This window comes from Panulirus ornatus, chromosome 8 (genome assembly GCF_036320965.1).
Source record: "Panulirus ornatus isolate Po-2019 chromosome 8, ASM3632096v1, whole genome shotgun sequence".
Taxonomy (NCBI): Eukaryota; Metazoa; Arthropoda; class Malacostraca; order Decapoda; family Palinuridae; genus Panulirus; species Panulirus ornatus.
Window position 1 is genome coordinate 44,981,822 of NC_092231.1, and position 23,897 is coordinate 45,005,718.

A 23,897-nucleotide genomic window follows, 5' to 3' on the forward strand; every position below is an offset into this window, starting at 1 on the left:
CCCCGGTATACCACATCGCTCCAATTCACTCTATTCCTTGCCCTCCTTTCACCCTCCTGCATGTTCAGGCCCCGATCACACAAAATCTTTTTCACTCCATCTTTCCACCTCCAATTTAGTCTCCCTCTTCTCCTCGTTCCCTCCACCTCCGACACATATATCCTCTTGGTCAATCTTTCCTCACTCATTCTCTCCATGTACCCAAACCACTTCAAAACACCCTCTTCTGCTCTCTCAACCACGCTCTTTCTATTTCCACACATCTCTCTTACCCTTACGTTACTCACTCGATCAAACCACCTCACACCACACATTGTCCTCAAACATCTCATTTCCAGCACATCCATCCTCCTGCGCACAACTCTATCCATAGCCCACGCCTCGCAACCATACAACATTGTTGGAACCACTATTCCTTCAAACATACCCATTTTTGCTTTCCGAGATAATGTTCTCGACTTCCACACATTCTTCAAGGCCCCCAGAATTTTCGCCCCCTCCCCCACCCTATGATCCACTTCCGCTTCCATGTTTCCATCCGCTGCCAGATCCACTCCCAGATATCTAAAACACTTCACTTCCTCCAGTTTTTCTCCATTCAAACTCACCTCCCAATTGACTTGACCCTCAACCCTACTGTACCTAATAACCTTGCTCTTATTCACATTTACTCTTAACTTTCTTCTTCCACACACTTTACCAAACTCAGTCACCAGCTTCTGCAGTTTCTCACATGAATCAGCCACCAGCGCTGTATCATCAGCGAACAACAACTGACTCACTTCCCAAGCTCTCTCATCCCCAACAGACTTCATACTTGCCCCTCTTTCCAAAACTCTTGCATTTACCTCCCTAACAACCCCATCCATAAACAAATTAAACAACCATGGAGACATCACACACCCCTGCCGCAAACCTATATTCACTGAGAACCAATCACTTTCCTCTTTTCCTACACGTACACATGCCTTACATCCTCGATAAAAACTTTTCACTGCTTCTAACAACTTTCCTCCCACACCATATATTCTTAATACCTTCCACAGAGCATCTCTATCAACTCTATCATATGCCTTCTCCAGATCCATAAATGCTACATACAAATCCATTTGCTTTTCTAAGTATTTCTCACATACATTCTTCAAAGCAAACACCTGATCCACACATCCTCTACCACTTCTGAAACCACACTGCTCTTCCCCGATCTGATGCTCTGTACATGCCTTCACCCTCTCAATCAATACCCTCCCATATAATTTACCAGGAATACTCAACAAACTTATACCTCTGTAATTTGAGCACTCACTCTTATCCCCTTTGCCTTTGTACAATGGCACTATGCACGCATTCCGCCAATCCTCAGGCACCTCACCATGAGTCATACATACATTAAATAACCTTACCAACCAGTCCACAATACAGTCACCCCCTTTTTTAATAAATTCCACTGCAATACCATCCAAACCTGCTGCCTTGCCGGCTTTCATCTTCCGCAAAGCTTTCACTACCTCTTCTCTGTTTACCAAATAATTTTCCCTAACCCTCTCACTTTGCAGACCACCTCGACCAAAACACCCTATATCTACCACTCTATCATCAAACACATTCAACAAACCTTCAAAATACTCACTCCATCTCCTTCTCACATCACCACTACTTGTTATCACCTCCCCATTTGCGCCCTTCACTGAAGTTCCCATTTGTTCCCTTGTCTTACGCACTTTATTTACCTCCTTCCAGAACATCTTTTTATTCTCTCTAAAATTTAATGATACTCTCTCACCCCAACTCTCATTTGCCCTTTTTTTCCTCTTGCACCTTTCTCTGGACCTCCTGTCTCTTTCTTTTATACATCTCCCACTCAATTGCATTTTTTCCCTGCAAAAATCGTCCAAATGCCTCTCTCTTCTCTTTCACTAATACTCTTACTTCTTCATCCCACCACTAATGAAACATTAATGTTTTAAAAAAAGGCTATCAGTATGATATGATGGTGAGGAAAGTACTGGAAGATTAGACTCTATATGGTTTGTATAGTAGTCTTCTGAATGCTGTTAAGAGCTTTTGTCATGGAAGCAGTACATGTGTAAGTGAGTGGGTTGAATGTGGAAATGCATATATGTGTGATGCCCCAATGTTATTTGATTTTTTCATGGATAGGGCATTGTGTGATATGAGAGCTTGGTGGGATGATAGTGATGGGGTAGTTCATGATGGAGAAACAGATTGGAACTTAATTCATTTCCTAAAAGTAGGTGATGACATGTTATCTGAGTCAAAGGAAGACTTGGATAGAATGATGGGCTAGTTTGATAATATAAATAGATGGAGGTTGCTGAAAGTGAATGCAAATAGAATTAAGAAGTTAGTTTCTAAGAGGAATAGGAAATCGAAGTATAAAATCAATTTGCATGTTGAAAAACTGAAAGTTCTGGATGTTTAGATATTTGAGGGTAAATTTTGTTGGTTATGAAATACTTGATAGTGAAAGTAATCTTATAGAAAAATGGGATGCATATGTGATGATACATATTGAACCAGTTCTCTCTCTTCTGCACCCCTCTCTTAACATTATCTACCACAGGTACCAATTTAGTGATTCCTTCAAAAAAGATTTCACAAAAACCTCCTGTAAAATTGTTCCATACTCTGAATGTGGAATTAGAGGTCCCAATACATGCTCTTAAAGTAATTTTTTATTGTAAATGGTTACCATTGAAAGATCTTTTAAGGCACAGTTTCTTCTCTGATGCTATTTTGATTTTGTAATTAAGTACATAATAAAAAGCAAGCATCATGTAATCATTTGTTATCAGATGGTTTTAATATGCAGGCTATTGTATGTGGATATGAGGTGAAGTCCTTATGGTTTATCAGTCCCTTTAACTTTATTTAGTAGTCTCAGCAACATATTGATAGAGAACATATTTTTACATATTTTTGCTGTAATAATCCAGATTTTCGTAGACAGTTATGAAGATACTTTTCTGCATACCCTTCTCATGGGTTTCTTATACAACATTAAGAGTTTTTGTCCTTTTTATTTTTGCCAGGAAGGAAAGTTAAAGGGTGGTTGAAATCATCTTGCTAAGAGAGTTTTTCTATTCTTGAGTGGTACTCTCCATCTTTTTACAAGACTGTTGATTGGACCACTGACAGTTGTGAAACTGAAAACGCATTCTTGACAAAAGAATGTTTATTTCCCTATTGCTCCAGGCAATCAAACTTTTTTGTATGTACCATCAGCCCTTCTTCTTTGGATGTTGTTTTGAAATTGCAGAGATGAGTGGGTGAACTGTAGATAGGCCAACAGAGGTTGGACACTGCACAGTTAGTTGGCTACTCAGGTTTAGGATTATATGTTTTGGAAGTATATGGTAGGTAGTAGCTGGTAGGCAACCATTGACCAGGGAGGTATATTACCAATACTACCCATCTGGGTATACCATGGTCGACATGCTGTCAATGGATTGAACCAGGGCATGTGAAGCGTCTGGGGTAAACCATGGAAAGTTTTGTGGGGTCGATGTGAAAAGGGAGCTGTGGTTTCGGTGCATTATACATGACAGCTAGAGACAATGTGAACGAATGTGGCCTTTGCTGTCTTTTCCTAGCGCTACCTCGCGCACATGCAGGGGTAGGGGGTTTTTATTCCATGTGTGGCGAGGTGGCGATGGGAATGAATAAAGGCAGACAGTATTAATTATGTACATGTGTATATATGTGTATGTCTGTGTGAGTATATATATGTATACATTGAGATGTATAGGTATGTATATTTGCGTGTTTGGACGCGTATGTATATACATGTGTATGTGGGTGGGTTGGGCCATTCTTTCATCTGTTTCCTTGCACTACCTCGCTAACGCGGGAGACAGCGACAAAGCAAAATAAGATATATGTAATAAATAAATAAAAGTGTATTAGATAATTCTGGGAGAATGCTTGTGATCAAGAATGAAAGTTGTAAGACACTTAGAAATTCTTTAAAGTGAGAAAAGTCTGTTGGCACAGTAGGAATGAAGGTAAGAAGGGAGAGATATATGGGAGACAAAAACATTACAAAGAAGTAATTAAGAAGAGCAATAAAATGCTTGAACACTGGGAATGTTTGGGGTATAGATGTGAGCAAGATGAAGAGTAGAGATAAAAGTGTTATTAAAAGGATCAGGAAAGTATTAAAGGAAGCCTAAATCTTTCTGATTTTATTTGATGTGCTTGATGATTGGATGGTGGCAGATGGTAAAAGTGAGTCTAAGAATTGTAGAAAAAAAAGACTTTCTAGCACAATTAGATAGGCATATAGATAGATCAATCATGTTAAAACAATTAAGGGCCCTTTAATTGGTGAAGAACAGGTGGATTGTGAAGGGAATAATGTGTGTAGATCAGATTTTGCTGTAAGAAAAGGGGATAAGAAGGTTTTAGAGAAAAAGAAGGTGTATGAAACATTATATTATTTTATTTTTTTATTATACTTTGTCGCTGTCTCCCGCGTTTGTGAGGTAGCGCAAGGAAACAGACGAAAGAAATGGCCCAACCCCCCCCACACACATGTATATACATACGTCCACACACGCAAATATACATACCTACACAGCTTTCCATGGTTTACCCCAGTCGCTTCACATGCCTTGATTCAATCCACTGACAGCACATCAACCCCGGTATACCACATCGCTCCAATTCACTCTATTCTTTGCCCTCCTTTCACCCTCCTGCATGTTCAGGCCCCGATCACACAAAATCTTTTTCACTCCATCTTTCCACCTCCAATTTAGTCTCCCTCTTCTCCTCGTTCCCTCCACCTCCAACACATATATCCTCTTGGTCAATCTTTCCTCACTCATTCTCTCCATGTACCCAAACCACTTCAAAACACCCTCTTCTGCTCTCTCAACCACGCTCATTTTATTTCCACACATCTCTCTTACCCTTACGTTACTCACTCGATCAAACCACCTCACACCACACATTGTCCTCAAACATCTCATTTCCAGCACATCCATCCTCCTGCGCACAACTCTATCCATAGCCCACGCCTCGCAACCATACAACATTGTTGGAACCACTATTCCTTCAAACATACCCATTTTTGCTTTCCGAGATAATGTTCTCGACTTCCACACAATCTTCAAGGCCCCCAGAATTTTCGCCCCCTCCCCCACCCTATGATCCACTTCCGCTTCCATGGTTCCATCCGCTGCCAGATCCACTCCCAGATATCTAAAACACTTCACTTCCTCCACTTTTTCTCCATTCAAACTCACCTCCCAATTGACTTGACCCTCAACCCTACTGTACCTAATAACCTTGCTCTTATTCACATTTACTCTTAACTTTCTTCTTCCACACACTTTACCAAACTCAGTCACCAGCTTCTGCAGTTTCTCACCTGTATCATGAGCGAACAACAACTGACTCACTTCCCAAGCTCTCTCATCCCCAACAGACTTCATACTTGCCCCTCTTTCCAAAACTCTTGCATTTACCTCCCTAACATCCCCATCCATAAACAAATTAAACAACCATGGAGACATCACACACCCCTGCCGCAAACCTACATTCACTGAGAACCAATCACTTTCCTCTTTTCCTACACGTACACATGCCTTACATCCTCGATAAAAACTTTTCACTGCTTCTAACAACTTTCCTCCCACACCATATATTCTTAATACCTTCCACAGAGCATCTCTATCAACTCTATCATATGCCTTCTCCAGATCCATAAATGCTACATACAAATCCATTTGCTTTTCTAAGTATTTCTCACATAAATTCTTCAAAGCAAACACCTGATCCACACATCCTCTACCACTTCTGAAACCACACTGCTCTTCCCCGATCTGATGCTCTGTACATGCCTTCACCCTCTCAATCAATACCCTCCCATATAATTTACCAGGAATACTCAACAAACTTATACCTCTGTAATTTGAGCACTCACTCTTATCCCCTTTGCCTTTGTACAATGGCACTATGCACGCATTCCGCCAATCCTCAGGCACCTCACCATGAGTCATACATACATTAAATAACCTTACCAACCAGTCCACAATACAGTCACCCCCTTTTTTAATAAATTCCACTGCAATACCATCCAAACCTGCTGCCTTGCCGGCTTTCATCTTCCGCAAAGCTTTCACTACCTCTTCTCTGTTTACCAAATAATTTTCCCTAACCCTCTCACTTTGCACACCACCTCGACCAAAACACCCTATATCTGCCACTCTATCATCAAACACATTCAACAAACCTTCAAAATACTCACTCCATCTCCTTCTCACATCACCACTACTTGTTATCACCTCCCCATTTGCGCCCTTCACTGAAGTTCCCATTTGCTCCCTTGTCTTACGCACTTTATTTACCTCCTTCCAGAACATCTTTTTATTCTCTCTAAAATTTAATGATACTCTCTCACCCCAACTCTCATTTGCCCTTTTTTCACCTCTTGCACCTTTCTCTGGACCTCCTGTCTCTTTCTTTTATACATCTCCCACTCAATTGCATTTTTTCCCTGCAAAAATCGTCCAAATGCCTCTCTCTTCTCTTTCACTAATACTCTTACTTCTTCATCCCACCACTAATGAAACATTAATGTTTTAAAAAAAGGCTATCAGTATGATATGATGGTGAGGAAAGTACTGGAAGATTAGACTCTATATGGTTTGTATAGTAGTCTTCTGAATGCTGTTAAGAGCTTTTGTCATGGAAGCAGTACATGTGTAAGTGAGTGGGTTGAATGTGGAAATGCATATATGTGTGATGCCCCAATGTTATTTGATTTTTTCATGGATAGGGCATTGTGTGATATGAGAGCATGGTGGGATGATAGTGATGGGGTAGTTCATGATGGAGAAACAGATTGGAACTTAATTCATTTCCTAAAAGTAGGTGATGGCATGTTGTCTGAGTCAAAGGAAGACTTGGATAGAATGATGGGCTAGTTTGATAATATAAATAGATGGAGGTTGCTGAAAGTGAATGCAAATAAAATTAAGAAGTTAGTTTCTAAGAGGAATAGGAAATCGAAGTATAAAATCAATTTGCATGTTGAAAAACTGAAAGTTCTGGATGTTTAGATATTTGAGGGTAAATTTTGTTGGTTATGAAATACTTGATAGTGAAAGTAATCTTATAGAAAAATGGGATGCATATGTGATGATACATATTGAACCAGTTCTCTCTCTTCTGCACCCCTCTCTTGACATTATCTACCACAGGTACCAATTTAGTGATTCCTTCAAAAAAGATTTCACAAAAACCTCCTGTAAAATTGTTCCATACTCTGAATGTGGAATTAGAGGTCCCAATACATGCTCTTAAAGTAATTTTTTATTGTAAATAGTTACCATTGAAAGATCTTTTAAGGCACAGTTTCTTCTCTGATGCTATTTTGATTTTGTAATTAAGTACATAATAAAAAGCAAGCATCATGTAATCATTTGTTATCAGATGGTTTTAATATGCAGGCTATTGTATGTGGATATGAGGTGAAGTCCTTATGGTTTATCAGTCCCTTTAACTTTATTTAGTAGTCTCAGCAACATATTGATAGAGAACATATTTTTACATATTTTTGCTGTAATAATCCAGATTTTCGTAGGCAGTTATGAAGATACTTTTCTGCATACCCTTCTCATGGGTTTCTTATACAACATTAAGAGTTTTTGTCCTTTTTATTTTTGCCAGGAAGGAAAGTTAAAGGGTGGTTGAAATCATCTTGCTAAGAGAGTTTTTCTATTCTTGAGTGGTACTCTCCATCTTTTTACAAGACTGTTGATTGGACCACTGACAGTTGTGAAACTGAAAACGCATTCTTGACAAAAGAATGTTTATTTCCCTATTGCTCCAGGCAATCAAACTTTTTTGTATGTACCATCAGCCCTTCTTCTTTGGATGTTGTTTTGAAATTGCAGAGATGAGTGGGTGAACTGTAGATAGGCCAACAGAGGTTGGACACTGCACAGTTAGTTGGCTACTCAGGTTTAGGATTATATGTTTTGGAAGTATATGGTAGGTAGTAGCTGGTAGGCAACCATTGACCAGGGAGGTATATTACCAATACTACCCATCTGGGTATACCATGGTCGACATGCTGTCAATGGATTGAACCAGGGCATGTGAAGCGTCTGGGGTAAACCATGGAAAGTTTTGTGGGGTCGATGTGAAAAGGGAGCTGTGGTTTCGGTGCATTATACATGACAGCTAGAGACAATGTGAACGAATGTGGCCTTTGCTGTCTTTTCCTAGCGCTACCTCGCGCACATGCAGGGGTAGGGGGTTTTCATTTCATGTGTGGCGGGGTGGCAACGGGAATGAATAAGGGCAGACAGTATGAATTATGTACATGTGTATATATGTATATGCCTGTGTGTGTATACATATGTATACATTGAGATGTATAGATATGTATATGTGCTGTGTGTGGACATGTATGTATATACATGTGTATGTGGGTGGGTTGGGCCATTCTTTCGTCTGTTTCCTTGAGCTACCTTGCTAACAAGAGAGACAGTGACAAAGTATAATAAATAAATAAATGTAACCCACCTGGGTATCAGGAAGGTTAGTGACAACTGCATAATGAGCCAGCAGCTCAGTGGTTGTCAAGTTGCATTCCTCTGATCCAGTTAGCTGTCTTTTCTTTCTTCCTTACCTAAATGTGGATTACTAACATTCTGTCCTCAAACATAAAATTTCTCCTTGTCATACATAACACTTTGCATCACTTAACTCACACAGCTCATTCTTCGTAACTCTATATTTTCCTTTGATGAGTACTAAGCGCTAGCCCTGCCTTTTGGTAAAATGGTAGGATCAGTAGATAGAAGTGGAAAGTAGAACATTTAGGGAGGAGCATTAGGTAGAAACATTAGGTAGAAGTAGTAAGTAGGAGCATTAGGAAGAAGTTGTCACTGGGCAAACTTCACTGGATTTGCCCTCTGTCAGTGGCTTGTTTACGGGTGAGGCACTGAAGGCCAAGAAGTGGCTGGCTCTGGAATTCACTAGTTATGGAAATTCTATTGCTTTGGCCACCCTCTTGAGGGAGTTTCAGTTGGAACAGGCATCATAGATATAGATAGATAGATAAAAGTATATGGTATCTGAAAACAAATGGCATTTTATAAGTATGACAGCTGGCAACTTAGCATAGTTGAGAAATGAGCCTCTCTGCCATCACTGATGTTTTTTGTATCATACCCAATTTTTTTTCTAGGGCAACTTTGGGTTGAACTAGGACAGAACACAGATGTTAGATGTTACTCTTCCACTGGGGAATGGGTAAGTTTTTGCATCTGGAGATATTCTGTTGTAGACTAGAATCAAGATTATGGTTAACTCCGGAATCATGTCATGAAAACTTGGTCATTTATTTATCTTATGATCAATTTGGTTAACCAGTTTTAAACCAGTTAAAGATTTTAACATCTCTTTGTGGTCACTTGGTACTTCAGAGTTTTGGAGAGGTGTTTAATTGACCCTAAACTGCTGATGCTAAATATCCTTTTGACTAATGGGTCATCTTTGACATTCTTTAGAACATTAATCCTACAGTAAATGTCTTACTTTGATTGATGGTCCCTAAAACCTAGTTTTGTTTATAGGTAAAATTTGTACATAATGAGGAAGATATTCTGCAATCAAATGCTAGTGAAACCAAAAAATATGAATTGGAAAGATCACTGGAGCCAGACAGTAAAGGAGCCATTTTCACACTTTCTATCATTAATACAACTGAAGAAGACCTGGGAACATATGCTTGCATAGATATCGAAGATCCTTATTACATACGACAGGAGACGACATTGAAAATTTTTCAGAAAGGTAATTCATTGTCATTTTATTAATCCATTCATTGCAGCAGGCTTAAAGCTTGAAGTTATTTCCTTGCACACCACTTTAAGAAAAAAAAATTTCAAAACTTTCACTAAACATTACCATTACCATTAGCTGTGGTTTCAGTGCATTACACATGACAGCTAGAGACTGAGTGTTAACGAATGTGGCCTTTGTTGTCTTTTCCTAGCGCTGCCTCACACTTGCAAGGGGGGGGGGGTGCTATTACATGTGTGGCGGGGTGGCGATGGGAATGGATGAGGGCAGCAAGTATGAATATGCACATGTGTATATATGTATATGTCTATGTATGTATATGTATGTATACGTTGAAATGAATAGGTATGTATATTTGCATATGTGGGCATTTATGTATATACATGTGTATGTAGGTGGGTTGGGCCATTCTTTTGTCTGTTTCCTTGCGCTACCTCGCTAATGCGGGAGACAGCGACAAAGGATAATAATAAAAATGATAATGATGATAATTATAATAATGATAATAATAATATTTGGAAGGATGGATGAAAAAATTTTAAGTGATTGGGGCCTGAATGTACAGGAGGGTGAGAGGTGTGCAAAGAGTACAGTGAATTGGTACAATGTGGCATACTGGGGTCGACATGCTATCATTTGACTGAACCAGGGCATGTGAAACATCTGGGTTACACCATGGAAAGGTCTGTTGGACCTGGATATGGATAGGGAGCTGTGGTTTTGGTGCATTACACATGACAGCTAGAGACTGTGTGTGAACGAATGTGGCCTTTTTTTTTTTTTTCTGTCTTCCTGGCATTACCTTGCTGAAGTGGGGGGCAGTGATGCTGTTTCCTGTGGGGCAGGGTTGGTGTTGGAAATGGGTTGAAGGCAAGCAAGTATGAATATATACATGTGTGTGTATATGTATATGTCTGTGTATGAGTATCTATATGTATGTATATGTCTATATGTTGATATGTATGTGTATGTAAATGTATGTGTATGGGCATTATGTATATATATGTATATATGTGTGAATGGGTCGTTCTTCGTCTGTTTCCTGGTGCAACCTCGCTGTTGCGGGAAACGGCGATCAAGTATAATAGAATAGAATAGAATATGCATATTTATAGAGGTTTTCAAAAAAAGAAAAGAGAACGTTGGGGAGAAGAGAGTGGTGAGAGTAAGTGAACTTGGAAAGATTTGTGTTAGGAAGTACCAGGAGAGATTGAGTGTAGAATGGCAAGAGATGAGAGGAAATGATGTAAGGGGAGTGGGTGAGGAATGGGGTGTATTTAGGGAAGCAGTGATGGCTTGCACAAATGATGCATGTGGCATGAAAAAGGTGTGAGGTGGGCAGATTAGAAAGAGTAGTGAGTGGTGGGATGAAGAAGTAAAGTTGTTATTGAAAGAGAAAAGAGAGACATTTGGATGATACTTGCAGGGAAGTAGTGCAAATGACTGGGAGATGTATAAAAGTAAGAAGCAGGTCAAGAGAAAGGTGCAAGGGTTGAAAAAAGGGCAAATGAAAGTTGGGGTTAGATAGTACCAGTAAATTTTAAGGAGAATTAAAAGATTTTTTTGAAGGAGGTGAATGATGTACGTAAACATACATTTTCAATCTCAGTCACCAACTTCTGCAGTTTCACACTCAAATCAGCCACCAGAGCTATATCATCGGCTAACAAAAACTGACTTCCAAGGCCCTCTCATCCCCAACAAACTGCATACTCAGCTCTCTCTCTCCAAAACTCTTGCATTTACCTTCTTAACCACCCCATCCATTAACAAATTAAACAACCATGAGGACATCACCCACCCCAGCTGCAGACCAACATTCACTGTGAACTAATCACTCTCCTCTGTTCCTACTCGTGCACATGTCTTACATCCTTGGTAAACACTTTTCGCTGCTTCTAGCAGCTTACCTCCCACACCATATACTCTTAAGACCTTTCACAAAGCACCTCTATCTACCCTATCATATGCCCATGGATAAGAGATCGAATTATACATGAGCTGGGATTCCTCATGTGAGGTGCAGAGCAGTATAAGGGATAAGAGGGCTAATTTCCATCCCATTTTATTATCTTCCTTTTTACTATACATGACTTTCCAGAAAAATTAGCTTAGATCCTACCTGTTTAGTAAGTTTCATATCCACTATTCCAACAATATCATGTTTGTTTTCTCTGATCCAGCACTTGAACTTTTACTCCTTTCCATTTACCACTAGTCCATCCATGTTTACATATAATGATTTTAGTCTGACCTTGTACCACTTAGCATGCTCCCTCTCTAGCTGAAGACTCTTCTTGTGGTAAATAGAATGGCTTTTCATCTTTGAAAACTTTCAATTTTTTCAAATGTTTTTGTTGCTATTGAATTATATGACTCTTTTGAATGCTTAAAGCAACTCAAAAAATATGGGAGATATTTTAGAAACTTCATTTTTGCAGGTGAATCAGTGACCACAAACATGTCTGCTCTAGATCAAGATGTAAAAACTTTAAGGTAAGTCTGTTTCTTAGATGAAGGCTGATTGTCTAGATTCATTCGAAGTTCTTTTAATAATAATTGGCTAGGAAATATGACCATAACAATGGCCATGCATTCATTGATGCCCAGACATATGATTTAGATAAGTAAAGCTTGCTTTGCAGTCTATATGGACAGAGATAGAACTATAGGATATGACTATTATTACATGTGAGGTTTTGTAAGTTGTATATAATGGGAAAACATCAAAAGGGAGGAAATTTCTTGGACAAGGAATGCAAGGAGTTTGATATTTGAATATTTGGGGATTGAAGAGTGATTTGATGATAGATAGTTGACTAGTGTCTAGATGTCTGGGTTTAGACATTGATAGGCATAGTATATTGAATTACATCAGAGCCCTAACTTTGAAAACTTGGAAAGATAAAGTTCACCCTGACCAGGTGCAGGGTGATGATGATGGGGCATACTGAAAGGGGGGTTGATTATGAATATTAACTTGTAGGAGACAAACTACAAGAATCTATGTATGAGGACTTTGCTGTTGATTTAGTACTCTCCCTTTCACTAGAAGACCATACAAGATGATTTTTAATGAGGTCAGTATTAAGACTTCATTTAAACACCTGGATTAAGAAATGTTCAGTAAAATATTTACACCATTTATTAGACCTAGATTAGGATATGCGTATCATGTTTGAAAGTTCCACTTCAAGAAACATAGATCTGATGGAAAAAGTCTACCAGAAGGCTCCAAAGAGGGTACCTGAAATGAGAGAGCTTACTTACAAGCAGGTGATAGTAGTTATGAATCTGCCTACACTGAAAGAGAGAAGAAAGAGAGATGATACTAGATTATATTGATGATTTTGAAACAGAACTCTTCCTTGAAATAAACTAAGGAAGAGCATTGAGATATAGTTGTAAATAAGACAGAAAAGAGGCGAAGTACATTTGTTGTAACTAAGTTGTTGAGTGAAACAATTTAAGTGAAGTAATTGTGAACACTGATTGTAAATTAAAGTTTAAAAAGATTTTGGAGATGGGTCCCCTTGAGTGTAGAATGCCCTCCCCATAATTGTAGATACAGCTGATTACTGAGTCTGTGAGAAGTTAGTCAGTTACTCCTTGGAGGTCATCAGCACACTGCTAGCAATATTATTACAGTATCCTTCACAGGCCAACTCCTGAGGTGCACCCATCTAAGCATATAATGTTTCCAGTCACAGTATGCACCTGATTTATGATGTATGTACCTGTATGAAAACATATGAAGCATGTGAATCTGTGATGTCTGCTGAAGAGAAGAGCATGATCTGGGCACCATAGGTATACACCAGTCACTGAATCAACCTATTGCCTTTGCACGTGCTCAATAGATCAAAACTTGTCACATGTGGAGCAAGTTCACCTTGTGACAGATGCTTCAGAATCCCTCTGGGCTTCAGCTAGGCCACATCTTTTAGTGTCATATAAGTCTAGTTTCTTATTATACCATGTTGTATTTCAGATTATGAAAATTCTGAACTCGAGTACAGCTAACTAAGAAGATGATGGTAAATGTCAAGTATATGTGCTCCGACTTGGTAGCACTTATTTGCTTGGGACCTCGCTTGATGTATTATGTTGCATTATAACACATATTACACAGTATTTCCTATTTCTTAACTGAGTATGGTTTAACTGTTTCCAGTTAGATAATTTGTATCTAGTTAAACTACTGTTGATTCTTTTCAAAGAGCTACTGTCTAAACAAAATCCATATTGTTATGAACTGTATTATTTGAAGTCCATCAGCACCACTATAGAAGACTGACATATTTTATTGTGCTTGTGGAACCTCATCTCTTGAGCTTTCTTTACCATCAAATAACTGTAAATAATTGTATACTGCTGGCACCATCAATCTCATCACTTAGTCTATTCCATTCATTCACCACACTTGCTAAGATTTTTGTTTTGACCTCTAAGCCGACATTCTGCCAAACAATGCAGCTTGTATACAGTATTTGAATCTTGCTGATGGGTTTTTAGCAACTAAACATGGTGAGAGTGGTTAAATGCCCAAAATTTTGAGGATAATCCTTTGTTTTCAAAGCCTGTTATGATCAGTATAAACAGATAATCTGTTTAGATTTATTTATCTATGTTTGAGGTTTGTTTGATATAAACATAAGCTTTACTCTTCATCATATTTTTTTATATGTGGAATTTTTTAGACCATCAGAAAGTTCTGAGTATGAAACATCGGGAGAAGAAATTGGTATCAATGAGGGGGTAAGAAAGGAAGAAATACCAAAGGAGGAGGAAGAATATATATCAGAAGAATCCAACACAAAGCTAATAACAACAACTCCACCTCCTACTTATGAAGAAGTCACTCTGAGCTGCAGTGGATATAACCCAAGTGATGTAAGTAAAAGCATTTGGAGGTATGAACTCATTTATTTTTGTGGTCTTTTTCCTCTCGCATCCAAATTTCGTTTTATTAGAAAAAAGAAGTGTCACATTGACAAGTGTAATATCTGACTGGATGAATTTGATAGTAGTAGTACAACAACACTCATTGCTCACCATGTGTGTCTTGAGTCTCCCAACATTTAAACCATTTAGCTCAAAATTTTCTCCTCTCTATAGCATTTCTTTTGTTTCACATCTTCCCAAATCTGAGTTCCTCCAATTATGTACAACTCTTTAACTATTTGACCTCCTCCCAAGAAGTATTGCTGTTTTCATTTTTTCATGTCCACAGGCTGAAATCTTATTTGCAGGGAATTATAACACACCAGAAGGGTTGGTAAGGCTTTAGTCAGAATGATTATGGTAGAATTGAAGCCCTTTGTTCTTTCACCTTAATGGCGTAGAACAAATAACTGAAACCACCAGCGTGAGATTTGATTGCCACAAGCACTTTTCCAACACTCTCAACCATTTGCCCCTTTGCTCTTACTTATGGTATCTCCAAAGTCTTTTAAAGTCCTCTTAACTGACTCTTTCTCAGATGCTTAGAATTCTTTCCCTTTTTTTTCAAACACGTTGGTCTATTGGTGATCTCTTGTATGTGGCTCATCTTTGATTGTTCATTCTCAAGTATTTTGGTGAATCTTTTGTCATTGCCCTTGACATTTCAAAGTGTTTAACAAGTGAGATGTCTTTGCTCTCTAAACTTTCTTCCTTTGACTTTTTTGTTTCTGTGATTTAATTCACAGCTTCCTCTCTAGTCTGTTCACTGTCGTAGTTGCGAAAGGAATGATTTCCCCTTGTATTTTTTTTCCTTTACATAAATGATTTTCTCTCTTCACCATTTATACCTGATCATTCTCATACTGTCAATTCCTCCCTATGCTTTCTAACTTACTTTTGCTTCCCTCCCCACTTTAAGACTTGTTTTTATTCGCATACTCAAAACTTTTCCTCTCTTAAAAAGTGCAGTATCTCAGAATGAAAGAGGGATGGAGATGAATTTAATTGCGCTCAAAATGCCACCCATTCACTCTGTTCAGCACCATTACACCAAGATTCATTACTGTAAGAACAGGAACATGTTAGGCATAGCCATTACTGTAAGAATATAAGCATGTAAGGCAGTGCCACATCCTTTGCTCTGTCCTGATAACCCACATAATCATCTTTACAAAATATGCATCCCAAAGGCTATGGGAGTTGAAAAGGTGCCATAATTATTTTTCATGTGAGCAGCTATTTCAAATCGAGAGGAGTCATATTCATCCCAAAATGAAGTACTGCTCCACATATTTGGAGTGGCCCCTTCACTTCTGATAGTCAGAGTGGAATAAAACCTCTCTCTCTCTCTCTCTCTCTCTCTCTCTCTCTCTCTCTCTCTCTCTCTCTCTCTCTCTCTCTCTCTCTCTCTCTCTCTCTCTCTCTCTCTCTCTCTCTCTCTCTCTCTCTCTCTCTCTCTCTCTCTCTCTCTCTCTCTCTCTCTCTCTCTCTCTCTCTCTCTCTCTCTCTCTCTCTCTCTCTCTCTCTCTCTCTCTCTCTCTCTCTCTCTCTCTCTCTCTCTCTCTCTCTCTCTCTCTCTCTCTCTCTCTCTCTCTCTCTCTCTCTCTCTCTCTCTCTCTCTCTCTCTCTCTCTCTCTCTCTCTCTCTCTCTCTCTCTCTCTCTCTCTCTCTCTCTCTCTCTCTCTCTCTCTCTCTCTCTCTCTCTCTCTCTCTCTCTCTCTCTCTCTCTCTCTCTCTCTCTCTCTCTCTCTCTCTCTCTCTCTCTCTCTCTCTCTCTCTCTCTCTCTCTCTCTCTCTCTCTCTCTCTCTCTCTCTCTCTCTCTCTCTCTCTCTCTCTCTCTCTCTCTCTCTCTCTCTCTCTCTCTCTCTCTCTCTCTCTCTCTCTCTCTCTCTCTCTCTCTCTCTCTCTCTCTCTCTCTCTCTCTCTCTCTCTCTCTCTCTCTCTCTCTCTCTCTCTCTCTCTCTCAAGAACTACTCTTTATGAAATCCTTTGTAGAGCTTTAAAGTTTTAGAGGTGAAGCCTTTGTCAGTGACACTGGCTTGGTAGGCAGCTATGGAATTTACCAACCATTTGTTATCATTATTGTGGAGGGTGGATTGAAGTATCTTTTGTGTGCTGGAGGACCTTGTCAAACACTTTGTGTAAGTTTATTGCTATAACATTGTGTGGCATAGTGGTTGTGATTGATTAAAGCCATCTATATTATGTTGTGTGAGGTCTTTGTATAGTGACAGGAGTGATAGGGTCTAGTCATGTTGTGCAGGTGGGTGTGGGCTTTTTTCGTGATTCTGTTGTGGACCACTTTCTCAGGGAGTGTGGATATTGAAAACAGTCATGATAATGGGGCAATAGGGGGAGGTGGAGTAAGAGAATTAGATGGTTTGAGGATTGATTCTTTGTTCGCTGGTTTTTAGAGGTTGAGATTTTGTGATGTTCCTAGGCTTGTTGAAGATAGTTATGGTTGCTTGAATTGCAACTTGGCCAGAGTGTTTTATGCATAAGTTTTGATATGTCATTTGGGCCTGTTGCAAGAGAACCCTTTACGGTTTTGATTGCATTGTTTCTGACACTAGGAGTTAAGAATGGGTGAGCATTTGTTTCTACATGGATTTTGTATGGGTTTTTCATGAACTTCTTATTTCAGGATAGATTGGCTTGTGGCTGATTTAAGTAGTTTCATGGGTATCTTTGTGTGTAGCTCTTATGAGAAATGCACAATTAGGATATTCAGTTGTCCATGCCATCTCAGCTATCATAAATGGAAAAGCCTAGAGCATATTCAAATAGTTGTAAGGAAAACTTTGATGTTGCATTAATTTGCTATTCTGTGGTTACCATTTTCAGATTACTTGGAAGCAGAATGGAAATCTTCTATTCCTGGGTCAGTTGGATGTTGGTGGTATACCCGGTTTATCATTGATGTCCAATGGGGACTTGGTGCTGGCTAGGGGCCCATACAAAGATATTCGAGATAATGACACGTACACCTGTTATGTTGAAGCAGCCTTTGATGATGTTGTAGTTGCAACCTATAACATTAGTTTAAGAGGAGAAGGTAGGTCTTAGACTTAGAGTTCATATTGATAATGACATAGAAAAGGGAAGCTATGGAAATCATCTCTAAAATGATTGGAAACTAGTAAGGTGCTTTGAGATTACCTGTCATATTTATGTAAAAATTATTATTCTTGTTAATTTCTTCATTAATTACTGCTTTTTTAAAAAGAATCTGAGCTCAGATCTTTTATTGGCTCTTAGGCAGCTTTCTGTATCTCTGAATCTAGGGGACAACATACTATTATAATCAATGTTAAGGAGCATGAGGTAGAAGTATTAAGCTGGAACATTAGACAAGCACATTAGGTAGAAGTCTCAGTAAACACTGCTAGAGTTGCCCTCTGTCGGTGGCCTGTTAAGGATGAAGCACTAAAGGTTTAGAAGCAGAAGTGGAGTTCACTAGTAATGGAGACTCTTGCCATGGCCAGTCTCTTGAGGGCGTTCCCAAAAGTATAGGCATCAGAGATATAGGTAGATAGATTATTATCAAAATTATTCTCATTCCTATTATAATTGTTGTTATTATTATCATTATTATTATTATTCATATGATTTTTATTAATATTGATATTATCATTATTATCCATATTTATTTATTATACTTTGTCGTTGTCTCCCGCGTTAGCGAGGTAGCGCAAGGAAACAGACGAAAGAATGGCCCAACCCACCCACATACATATGTATATACATACACATCCTCACATGAACATATACATACCTATACATTTCAACGTATACATATATATACAAACACAGACATATACATATATACACATTCCTATGAGTCCACGGGGAGAATGAACCACGATAAGTTCCCAAGTGCACTTTCGTGTAATAATCACATCATCAGGGGAGACACAAGAGAGAAATATAAGTCAGTTGGACAATCACATTTTTACCAAATGGCATCCTAGTTTCATCTCTTCAGTGTGTATCAACTGACTTACATTTCAATCTTGTGTCTCCCCTGATGATGTCATAATTACATGAAAGTGCACTTGGGAACTTACTATGTTTCATCTTCCCCATGGACTCATAGGAATATCTTGATCACATGCAAAATCGTGATCCTTTCCAATATATACACATGTACATAATTCATACTTGCTGCCTTTATTCATTCCCGTTGCCACCCCACCACACATGAAATGACAATCCCCTCCCCCCCGCAAATGTGCGAGGAAGCGCTAGGAAAAGGCAACAAAGTCCACATTTGTTCACACTCAGTCTCTAGCTGTCATATATAATGCACCGAAACCACAGTTCCCTTTCCACATCCAGGCCCCACAAAACTTTCCATGGTTTACCTCAGATGCTTCACATGCCCTGTTTCAATCCATTGACAGCACTTCAACCCTGATATATCACATCGTTCCATTTCACTCTATTCCTTGCATGCCTTTTATCCTCCTGCATGTTCAGGCCCTGATCGGTCAAAATCTTTTTCACTCCATCCTTCCACCTTCAATTTGGTCTCACACTTCTCGTTCCCTCCACCTCTGACACATATATCCTCTTTGTCAATCTTTCCTCACTCATTCTCTCCATGTGACCAAACCATTTCAATACACCCTCTTCTACTCTCTCAACCACACTCTTTTTATTACCATACATCTCTTACCCTTTCATTACTTACTCGAGCAAACCACCTCATACCACATATTGTCCTCAAACATCTCATTTCCAACACAGCCACTCTACTTCGCACAGCCCTATCTATAGCCCATGCCTCGCAACCATATAACATTGTTGGAACCACTATTCCTTCAAACATTCCCATTTTTGCTTTCTGAGATAATGTTCTCGCCTTCCACACATTCTTCAAAGTTCCTAGAACTTTCGCTCCCTCCCCCACCCTGTGACTCACTTCTGCTTCCATGGTTCCATCTGCTGCCAAATCCACTCTTAGATATCTAAAACACTTCACTTCCTCCAGTTTTTCTCCATTCAAACTTACCTCCCAGTTGACTTGTCCCTTAACCCTACTGTGCCTAATAACCTTGTTCTTATTCACATTTACTCTCTGCTTTCTTCTTTCACACACTTTACCAAACTCAGTCACCAGCTTCTGCAGTTTCTCACCCGAATCAGCCACCAGCACTGTATCATCACCGAACAACAACTGACTCACTTCCCAAGCCCTCTCATCCAGTATACTTGCCCCTCTCTCCAAAACTCTTGCATTCACCTGCCTAACAACCACATCCATAAACAAATTAAACAACCATGGAGACATCACGCACCCCTGCTGCAAACTGACATTCACTGAGAACCAATCACTTTCCTCTCTTCCAACTCGTACACATGCTTTACATCCTCAATAAAAACTTTTCACTGCTTCCAGCAACTTGCCTCCCACACCAAACACTCTTAATACCTTCCACAGAGCGTCTCTATCAACTCTATCATATGCCTTCTCCAGATCCATAAATGCTACATACAAATCCATTTGCTTTTCTAAGTATTTCTCATATACATTCTTCAAAGCAAACACCTGATCCACACATCCTCCACCACTTCTGAAACCACACTGCTCTTCCCCAATCTGATGCTTTGTACATGCCTTCACCCTCTCACTCAATACCCTCCTATATAATTTCCCGGGAATACTCAACAAACTTATACCTCTGTAATTTGAACACTCACCTTTAACCCCTTTGCCTTTGTACAGTGGCACTATGCATGCATTCTGCCAATCCTCAGGCACTTCACCATGAGCCATACATATGTTGGATATCCTCACCAACCAGTCAACAACAAAGTCACCCCCTTTTTTAATGAATTCTTCTGCAATACCATCCAAACCTGCTGCCTTGCTGGCTTTCATATTCCACAAAGCTTTCACTACCTCTTCTGTGTTTACCAGACTATTCTCCCTGACCTTCTCACTATGCACACCACCTCTACCAAAACATCCTGTATCTGCCACTCTATCATCTAACACATTCAACAAATCTTCAAAATACTCACTCCATCTCCTTCTTACACCACCACTACTTGTTATTACCTCACCCTTAGCCCCCTTCATCGATGTTCCCATTTGTTCTCTTGTCTTATGCACTTTCTTTACCTCCTTCCAAAACATCTTTTTATTCTCCCTAAAATCTAATGATCCTCTCTCACTCCAACTCTCATTTGCCCTCTTTTTCATCTCGTGCACCTTTCTCATGACCTCCTGCCTCTTTCTTTTATACATCTTCCAGTCATTTGCACTATTTCCCAGAAAAACTCGTCGAGATGCCTCTCTCTTCTCTTTCACTAATAATCTTACTTCTTCATCCCACCACTCACTACCCTTTCTAATCTGCCCACCTCCTACACTTCTCATGCCACAAGCATCTTTTGCGCAAGCCATCACTGTTTCCCTAAATACATCCCATTCCTCCCCCACTCCCCTTATGTCCTTTATACACTTTTCGCTGTCTCCCGCATTAGCAAGGTGGCACAGGGAAACAGACGAAAGAATGGCCCAACCCAACCACATACACTATACATAAACACCCACACACGCACATATACATACCTGTACATTTCAATGTATACATACATATACATACACAGACATATACATATATACACTTGTATATATTCATACATGCCTTCATCCATTGCTGTCACCACCCTGCCACACATAGAATGGCACCCCCTCCCCCGCCGCGCATGTGCAAGGTAGCACGGGGAAAAGACAGCAAAGGCCTCATTTGTTCTCTAGCTGTCATGTGAAATGCTCCAAAACCACAGCTCCCTTTCCACATCCAGGCCCCATAAAACATTCATTGGTTTACCCCAGACACTTCACATGCCCTGGTTCAGTCCTATGATAGTATGTCAACCCCAGTATACCACATCGTTGCAGTTCACTTTATTCCTTGCACGCCTTTCACCCTCCTGTATGTTAAGGCCCTGATCTGTCAAAATCTTTTTCACTTCATCAGTTCACCTCCCATTTGGTCTTGTATTTTCACTTGTATGTCCATATATGTATGTATGCATCAGCCACCAGTGGAAAGAGAAAATAAAAACGGTGAGCACTTTCATTTATTATATCCTCAGACAGAGTTTTGCATATATCTCTTCATGATGAAGTGGAGGTACTGTGCTTATGTATGTATATTTGTATATGAGCCGAAGCGTTTTTCTTTGTTTCCTGGCACTATCTCACTAGTGTGGGAAACCGCGATCAGATATGAAAAGATTATTATTATTATTATTATTATTATTATTATTATTATTATTATTATTATTATTATTATTATTATTTTGCTTTGTCGCTGTCTCCTACGTTAGCGGGGCAGCGCAAGGAAACAGAAGAAAGAATGGCCCAACCCACCCACATACACATGTATATACATACACGTCCACACACGCAAAAATACATACCTATACATCTCAACATATACTTATATATACACACACAGACATACATATATACACATGTACATAATTCATACTGTCTCCCTTTATTCATTCCCATCACCATCCCGCCACACATGAAATAACAACCCCCTCGCCCCTCATGTGCGTGAGGTAGCGCTAGGAAAAGACAACAAAGGCCACATTCGTTCACACTGTCTCTAGCTGTCATGTTATAATGCACCGAAACCACAGCTCTCTTTCCACATCCAGGCCCCACAGAACTTTCCATGGTTTACCCCAGACGCTTCACATGCCCTGGTTCAATCCATTGACAGCACGTTGACCCCAGTGTACCACATCGTTCCAATTCACTCTATTCCTTGCAAGCCTTTGACCCTCCTGCATGTTCAGGCCCCGATCACTCAAGATCTTTTTCACTCCATCTTTCCACCTCCAATTTGGTCTCCCATTTCTCCACGTTCCCTCCACCTCTGACACATATATCCTCTTGGTCAATCTTTCCTCACTCATTCTCTCCATGTGACCAAACCATTTCAAAACACCCTCTTCTGCTCTCTCAACCACACTCTTTTTATTACCACACATCTCTCTTACCCTATTATTACTTACTCGATCATACCACCTCACACCACATATTGTCCTCAAACATCTCATTTCCAGCACATCCACCCTCCTCTGCACAACTCTATCTATAGCCCACGCCTCGTGACCATATAACATTGTTGGAACCACTATTCCTTCAAACATACCCATTTTTGCTTTCCGAGATAATGTTCTCAACTTCCACACATTCTTCAGCACTCCCAGAACTTTCGCCCCCTCCCCCACCCAATGATTCACTTCTGCTTCCATGGTTCCATCCGCTGCCAAATCCACTCCCAGATATCTAAAACACTTCACTTCCTCCAGTTTTTCTCCATTCAAACTTACCTCCCAATTGACTTGTCCCTCAACCCGACTGTACCTAATAACCTTGTTCTTATTCACATTTACTCTCAGATTTCTCCTTTCACACACTTTACAAATCTCAGTCACCAACTTCTGCAGTTTCTTACACGAATCAGCCACTAGCGCTTTATCATCAGCGAACAACAACTGACTCACTTCCCAAGCTCTCTCATCCACAACAGACTGCATACTTGCCCCTCTTTCCAAAACTCTTGCATTCACCTCCCTAACAGCCCCATCCATAAACAAATTAAACAACCATGGAGACATCACACACCCCTGCCGCAAACCTACATTCACTGAGAACCAATCACTTTCCTCTATTCCTACACGTACACATGCCTTACATCCTCGATAAAAACTTTTCACTGCTTCCAACAACTTGCCTCCCGCACCATATATTCTTAATACCTTCCACAGAGCATCTCTATCAACTCTATCATATGCCTTCTCCAGATCCATAAATGCTACATACAAATCCATTTGCTTTTCTAAGTATTTCTCACATGCATTCTTCAAAGCAAACACCTGATCCACACATCCTCTACCACTTCTGAAACCAGACTGCTCTTCCCCAGTCTGATGCTCTGTACATGCCTTCACCCTCTCAATCAATATCCTCCCATATAATTGACCAGGAATACTCAACAAACTCATTTGAGCACTCACTTTTATCCCCTTTGCCTTTGTAGAATGGCACTATGCAAGCATTCCGCCAATCCTCAGG

General features: G+C 39.8%; 1 protein-coding gene across 2 annotated transcripts in view; it reads left to right on the forward strand.

Annotated features, from left to right (window-relative positions):
* LOC139749926 (uncharacterized) overlaps positions 1-23,897 on the forward strand; it is a 342,839-nt gene that overhangs the window by 304,483 nt on the left and 14,459 nt on the right. For both annotated transcript variants that reach the window (XM_071664343.1, XM_071664344.1), the window contains 5 exons: positions 9,227-9,291; positions 9,615-9,834; positions 12,285-12,339; positions 14,544-14,736; positions 17,633-17,843. In XM_071664343.1, coding sequence (XP_071520444.1) covers positions 9,227-9,291; positions 9,615-9,834; positions 12,285-12,339; positions 14,544-14,736; positions 17,633-17,843 — 744 coding nt within the window. The remainder of the gene's footprint in view (positions 1-9,226; positions 9,292-9,614; positions 9,835-12,284; positions 12,340-14,543; positions 14,737-17,632; positions 17,844-23,897) is intronic.